The 7,977-nt window shown below is 43.4% G+C and overlaps 1 gene segment (V, D, J or C); it reads right to left on the minus strand.

The window, feature by feature from the left end:
* Nucleotides 1-7,151: 7,151 nt before the first annotated feature.
* On the minus strand, nt 7,152-7,722 carry LOC115510821. The segment is given in 2 exon segments: nt 7,152-7,499; nt 7,624-7,722. Coding segments are annotated over 2 exon segments (378 nt in total).
* Between the last annotated feature and the right edge of the window lie 255 nt (nt 7,723-7,977).

A 7,977-nucleotide genomic window follows, 5' to 3' on the forward strand; every position in this document is an offset into this window, starting at 1 on the left:
CCCAGCCCGGGAGGAGGGTTTGTGTTCGGGGCTGCAGCACCGTGGGAGGAAGCGCATAACCCTGCTGGCAGTAGTAAGCGGCGGCGTCATCAGCCTCGACTGTGCTGATTTTGAGGATGAATTCTGTGTCAGACTGAATCCCAGAGAAGCGGTCTGAGACACCAGACTCTAGGTTATCGGCATCATAGATGATAAGCTTGGGAGGCTGGCCTGGTTTCTGCTGATACCAGCTTAAGTAATCACTAACGCTCTCATTGGCCCTGCAGATGAGGGACACGCTGTCTCTCAGGGACACAGAGAGATGGGTGGGAGACTGGGTCAACTCAGCGGTCCCGCCGGCAGCTGGCAAGGAAACAAAACACAGAGTCACAGTTATTTACGAGATCCCACTCCCTTTCCTCCCAGAAGGTTCTGGCGTCCCGGTCTCCTAAGCTGAGAGCACCTGGGTCTCCGAGGGGAGGGGAGACCCCGGGTCAGAGATCCACGGAGCCCTGGGGAGACCCCCCAGTCAGGAGGAGAGAACGGCCACCATCTCGGGGATGTCCCCTGCGCCGCCCTCCTCACCTGGGAGGCAGGCCAGAGAAGGCAGAGGAGCCGGGTCAGGACCCCATGTTCAATCCAGGGCCTGCCTCACGTTCTTTTTTTGCCCCGAATCACTGAGCAGCCTATTTATGGGGATCCTGAAGAGCAGAAATGTGGATTCTCTGGGGGAAACATGCAAATCAGTGAGGGGTTGGCGGGTCTGGCTGCGGCCCGCAGAACCAGGGCCCCTGTAGGACCCAGTGCCAACTGGGGTTCTCATGGGACGCAGGATTCACATCCAGTCCCAGAGGAGCTCCTCCAGCGTGTTTGTAAGAAGAAAGCATCTCCAATTTTTCTGGCCCCTATTTGTCCTCATGGCTCTAAATTTTGTAATTAGAATAGAGGCTACACCTGCTAAAATCAAGAAAATAAAAGAATTGGATGACCCTCTAAGTCTTAATTTTTGTATGAAAATGTACTTTTTTCCTATAGAATTCATGAGTTCTCATTTTTAGGGATGGGTATGAAATATCAGCTCTATCTTGGTATGCTACTTATAGAACAAATATTGGTGAGATACGGACAACAAGAGAGCATATGTTCGTAGATCAAATCCATGCAATGGCTCTTAAGGTACTATGCAGTAGAGAAGGCTCATACATTATTGGATTCTATTTCCATGGTTTTATTCTTTATTTTAGAGGTTAATGTCTTTTGGTTAAAATTTTTTTCTATTGTTACTGTTCTCATCTCATCAGTTTTTGCTCATCAAATTATCATGCCTTAGAGCACCTATGACTTCTCTTTTGCTCTGACGCAGTCCTAATGTGATCTTTAATATTTAATAGCACCCACTTTTTGCTCCTACAAATAAACCAGTTTGTATGAAAAGTTATATGATAGCCTTCTATCTGATTCTTTTTATTCTAGTTTACTAAGACATTTCTTAATTAAAAATTGGTAATGAGGGGCGCCTGGGTGGCTCAGTTGGTTAAGCGACCGACTTTGGCTCAGGTCACAATCTCGCAGTTTGTGGGTTCAAGCCCCACGTCAGGCTCTGTGCTGACAGCTCAGATCCTGGAGCCTGCTTCAGATTCTGTCTCCCTCTCTTTCTTCCCTTCCGTTGCTTGCGCTCTTTGTCTTTCAAAAATAAATAAAAAGTTAAAAAATTTTTTTAATAAACTAAAATTAGTAATGAATTGTTAAATTTCATCAAACATTTTATAACTATTATCAGTGTGATCAGACATATGATTTGTATATTTTTAACATATATTTAATTTTCCATTCATTGATCTCATTATTATTTCCTTTCTTCTTTGTATCTATTATTCGTACGGTAGATTTTTTTTTTCCTAATGTCAGTCAGCTTTTCCGCCCATAGGCATGTATTGTAAATACGTTTTCTGTGTGGTTTGATACTGAAGCTTGATGATCAATTCTTTTGAGTGTATTTGCTCTGTTTACTAAAAGCTTTTTTTGATGTCTTGAGTGTCCATTATTATATTAGAGAACTCTCTTCTGGGATCATGTCATTTCTTTCCTTCCTTCTTTTTGTGTGTTTTGCTTGGTTTGATTTTGTAATATTTCCCAATGCCAGACACATAGTGATCCATTGATAAATACTTGAGAATGAACAAATGAATTAATCAATTTTTTAATCTTATTCTGTATGAAAAAGTGTGTGTGTGTGTGTGTGTGTGTGTGTGGTTATGGGAAATTTGCTTTTGTGAGAATTTAGTCAAATTTAGTACATTTTTCATTTGGAAGGAGTTCAATAACATTAAACACATAATTGTATCTGGAAAAAAATAAACATATATTTATAGTTATATCACCATATATATACAAGTATAATAGTCACATAACATAAATACATGTATATTTAAGTATGTGCTGCCTACAATATAACTAATATATATATATACACTTATATGTATATAGATACACATATATGCATATTTGCCATAAATAAGGTTTTTAACTTTTATTAAAAACTTAAGTTTTTAACTTTTATTCAAATATTATTTTGTTTTAATTCTTCTAGTATCATTATGAATGGATTGCTAAACACTCACACTGAAGGTGCCAATTTTAAAAAATGCATCTACGCATAGGGGCACTTGTACCCCAATGTTTATAGCAGCACTCTCAACAATAGCCAAATTATGGAAAGAGCCTAAATGTCCATCAACTGATGAATGGATAAAGAAATTGTGGCTTATATCACAATGGAATACTACGTGGCAATGAGAAAGAATGAAATATGGCCCTTGTAGCAACGTGGATGGAACTGGAGAGTGTGATGCTAAGTGAAATAAGCCATACAGAGAAAGACAGATACCGTATGTGTTCACTCTTATGTGGATCCTGAGAAACTTAACAGAAACCCATGGGGAGGGGAAGGAAAAAAAAAAGAGGTTAGAGTGGAAGAGAGCCAAGCATAAGAGACTCTTAAAAACTGAGAACAAACTGAGGGTTGATGGGGGGTGGGAGGGAGGGGAGGGTGGGTGATGGGTATTGAGGAGGGCCCTTTTGGATGAGCACTGGGTGTTGTATGGAAACCAATTTGACATAAATATCATATATTGAAAAAAATAAAAATAAAACTAAAAATGCATCTACATAAATGTGCAGGTGTATAAATACTGTATTTGTCAGCTTTTGCACAATAACGATTGTTAACAAACCCTCACAACCCAATGGCAGACAATACTAAGCATTTAATTTTCATATTCACAAATGTTCGTATTAACAATGGTGTGGATGATCCAGGCAGGGCTCAGCTGGGTGGTTCTACTATATGTCACTGAGATGCTTTCCATCCTATGGAGAGCGCTTCATCTGGGACCAGGACGGGAAGGTAGTGACTACTCCGGGTAAAACATTCTAATGGCAAGCTTCAGGAGTGAACAAAATCTCCAAATCAAGCTGCACAAAGGAATTTAAGTCGATTTATCTCCAATACTGGTGCATAAAATTTATATTCTCTTGCCTTTGTAATTCCTCAAGTTTCTAACAACTTTAATCCATTAAGTTTTCAGAGTATTCCTCAAAAAAGTCAAAAGTAGAACCCTACTATCTAATAATTGCACTACCGGGTATTTACCCCCAAAACCCAAAAAACAGTAATTCAAAGGGATGCATGTACCTCTGTGTTTACAGCAGCATTATTTACAATAGCCAACTTATGGAAGCAGCCCAAGTGTCTTTTGGCTGATAAATGGTTAAGGAAGATGTGATATATCTATGCACGAAGGAATATTATTAAGCCATAAAGAAGAACGAAGTCTTGGGCGCCTGGGTGGCGCAGTGGTTAGGCGTCCGACTTCAGCCAGGTCACGATCTCGCGGTTCGTGAGTTCAAGCCCCGCGTCAGGCTCTGGGCTGATGGCTCGGAGCCTGGAGCCTGTTTCCAATTCTGTGTCTCCCTCTCTCTCTGCCCCTCCCCCGTTCATGCTCTGTCTCTCTCTGTCCCAAAAATAAATAAACGTTGAAAAAAATTAAAAAAAAAAAAAAAAGAACGAAGTCTTGCCATTTGCAATGACATGAATGGAGATAAGAGAGTATAATGCTAAGTGAAATTAGTCAGTCGGAGGAAGACACATAGCATATGATCTCACTCATATATGGAATTTAACATACAAAATAAATGAGTAAAGAAGAACAAGAAAGAGAGAGCCAAATCAAGAAACAGACTCTTAACTATAGACAACAAACTGGGGGCCACCAGAGGGAAGGTGGGTAGGGGGATGGGCGAAATAGGTGATGGGGAGTAAGGAGTGCACTTGTGAGGAGCACTGGGTGATGGGTGCAACTGGTGAATCACCTTTTGCTAACTATACTGGAAATAAAATTAAGTAAAAGCAAAGTGTTTGATCATGCCATTGATGTGTTTTAGGCTCTACCATCTTAAAAATGTTTTCAAGTCTAGTTTTCTGTTAATTGGAAAATAGAGCTGAGTGTGGTTTCAACATACAGCTGTAAGTAGAAATTGTCTTCAATGGCTTCAGTGGAAAAAAAAATTCTTTAAGCTGAAGTAAAACAGTCTCTAAAACAGCTTCTTACAACCTTCTATAGATCACCTGGTAACTTGTCAAAATGCAGGTTTCCATCTCGAGGTCTCAGGTGACCTGCAATTTTGTATTTATAAGAAGTTCTCAGTGATACAGATGATGATGATGATGATGAGATGAAGGCTTCTGGGGAAATATTGAGGGAGCAAGTTATTTTCATAATAAGGACAAGAATGCTTCATTAATGTTTAGTGTTTTGTGTGTGTGTCAAAAACGTTTTCCATTATTTGCCAACGTTTGCTATATGTGTAATTTATATACATATATGTATATATATAATGAATGCAATTTCCTCATTTCTGTTTACCATATAACTCAATAAAGTTCATGCTATGATCCAGATGTACTGCTAATACCTGGGAGAACATTCAAGTGTCTTCTGGGTCTATCCTCCAGCCAGAAGAGCTCTGACAGCTGGGAATTAGCGACCATCCTGGGCTGCCTGCTGTCAGCCACCCATCACTTCTGGAAACACATCTCCCCCTTTTTTTTTCTCCATCGCTCCATGTAGAGGTAGGTGCTCAACGAGGCACCCTCACTGAGATTTGGAGTTCAGAAGAGGAGGATTTGATGCTATCCGTCAGCACCTACAGGCAGAGTTGACAAGGTCAGGGTTGGAGAACCACCTGAGGAGGTGCTGCAGAGGCTAGAGCATCAGCACATCTACCCCGGGGCTTCCCAGACACGCTTGAGGACCACACATATGGTTAAGCAGCCTGTACCTTCAGCCTTCAGGGGTGATGTGTTCTGGTTTCTCGGGGGTAGCACCAGGCACTCCCTCGAATCTTGTATTTGCTCTTCTGCCTACCCTACTCCCAGTCCATTAAAAACAACAACAACTGTAGTTAAACTCTCATTCCCTGTATCACAACAATTCCTAACAAGAAACCGCAAGAGAAAATTTTGCAAGGGAACTCTCTGATAAAGAACTGTTACCAAAATATACAAAGAGCTCTTTAAATTCAACAATAAGAGGGGCGCCTGGGTGGCTCAGTTGGTTAAACGTCTGACTTCAGCTCAGGTCATGATCTCACGGTCCATGAATTCGAGCCCCGCGTCGGGCTCTGTGCTGACAGCTCAGAGCCTGGAGCTTGTTTCAGATTCTGTGTCTCCCTCTCTCTCTGACCCTCCCCCATTCATGCTCTGTCTCTCTCTGTCTCAAAAATAAATAAACATTAAAAAAAAAATAATAAATAAATAAATAAATAAATAAATAAATAAATTCAACAATAAGAAAACAAACAATGTGATTAAAACATGGGGCAAAGACCTTCATGGGTACCTCCCCAAACAAGGTATACAGATGACAAATAAGCATATGAGAAGATACTTCATATTTATCATGTCTGCAGAGAAATGCAAATTCAGGCAACGATGAGATGCACACCTCTTGGGATGGCCAAAATCAGGAACACCGACAACATCCAATGCTGACACCGATGTGAGCAGCAGGAAGCCTCATTCATTGGTGACGGGAATGCACAATGGCACAGCCCCTTTGGAAGACAGTCTGGCAGTTTCTCACAAAACGAAACCTCCTCTTACCATATCGCCCAGCAGCTGTGTTTCTTAGTATTTACTCAAAAGCATTGAAAATGATGTCCACACAAGACCTGCACACAGATGTTTATACTCACCTTATTCATAATTGCCAAAAGCTGTTGGGGGAGGGGGCGGGTGGTGGGAACAAAACAGATGTCTTTCAGTAAGTGAATGAATAAGCAAACCGTGGCACATCCAGACAATAGAATAATATTCAAAACTAAAAAGAAATGAACTCCCAAGCCATGAAAAGAGATGGAGGGATCTTAAAAGCATATTACAAAGTGAAAGAAGCCCATCTGGAAAGATTACGTGCTATATGATTCCATCTATGTGACATTCTGAAAAAGGTGAAGCTGTGAAGACGGTAGAAAGATCTGTGGTTGCCAGGGGCTAGGGTGGGGACGGCGGGATAATAGGTGGAGCATAGAGGAATCTGGGGGGCAAGGATACTATTTCATACGATGCGAAAATGGCGGCTAATGTTATGAATTTGTCCAAACCCACAGAGTGTACAACCCCAAGAGTAAATGCCAATGTAAACTATGGACTTTGGGTGATAATGATGTGTCCACGTAGGCTCATCGACGATAACAAATGCACTACTCTGGTGGGGGATGTTGACAGTAGGGGAGGCTGTGCATGTGCATGTACGTGAGCAGGGAACATTCGGGAGATCTCTTTACTTTCTGCTAAATTTTGCTGTGAACACAGAATTTCTTTGCAACTTAAAGTCAATCCAAAAAATTCCTGCTTGGAAATCTGGAGTGGCTTCTCTTTTGCTGTGTGAACCCTGATGGATGCCATTGCCCACATCTCCGTCTGGATTACATCGGGAGAGACATTGTCGTGTCTGTGCCGCTGGACTGAGGAGGGGGAAGGGCAGTCAGGGGGCCGAGGCGCCTCCCTGCCCTTCTCCCAAGCCTCCCAGTGACCCCCCCAGAGTGGGGCTGCGTCTGACAGACTCTCTGAGCAGATGCAGCCACAGGAGGAGCGGCGGGGGCAGCCCGGCCTCTCACATCTGCGTCCCTGGTGGTTTATGGTCTGGTCTGTAACACTGTGCGAGGGAAATTGTTACTTTGCTGGCAGTAGTAAGTGGCAGCGTCTTCAGGCTCCAGGCTGCCGATGGTGAGGGTGAAATCTGTCCCAGACCCACTGCCGCTGAACCGCGAGGAGACCCCAGTTTGCAACGTGGATGCACGATAGATCAGAAGCTTAGGAACTTTCCCCGGTTTCTGCTGAAACCAGTCTAACCACGTGTTAACGTTCTGACTCGCCCGGCAGGTGATGGTGACTCTGTCTCCTGGAGATGCAGACAGCGAGGATGGAGACTGGGTCATCTGGATTTCGCAGCTGGCTCCTGAGATGGGGCACAGAGAAACAAAGACCCACACGACGAATCGTGTCATAAGAGGACGCGGCTGGAGGGCCAGGCAGTACTGGGCGCGCTGGCTGAGTAATTTCCCGGTGTTCTCCTTCCTTACCTGGGAGCCGGAGCAGCAGGAGGCCCAGGAGCTGAGCGGGGGCCTTCACGTCCATGCTGTGTCCTGACCGGGCCTGGGTCCTGCACAGGGTGTGACCGGCCCATTAATCAGCGTTCAGGGAAATGGGCTGTGCCCTAGGAACATGCAAATGAGCGGGGGATAGAGCATAACTGGGCACAGCCACAGGGCTGAGTTATCTCAAAAATGGTACAGGTGCAATAAAACCCCCAGTGTCCAGGTTCCACCAGAGCAGCATAAATTTGCCTCCAGAGCAAGTGTTTCTCCCTGGAGGGCCAAAGGGCGGAATCCGTCGGCTGTCCTGTGACTGTAGAGTCCTCTGTGTCTCTTTAAGAC

Source organism: Lynx canadensis, chromosome A3, assembly GCF_007474595.2.
Source record: "Lynx canadensis isolate LIC74 chromosome A3, mLynCan4.pri.v2, whole genome shotgun sequence".
NCBI classification, from domain to species: domain Eukaryota; kingdom Metazoa; phylum Chordata; class Mammalia; order Carnivora; family Felidae; genus Lynx; species Lynx canadensis.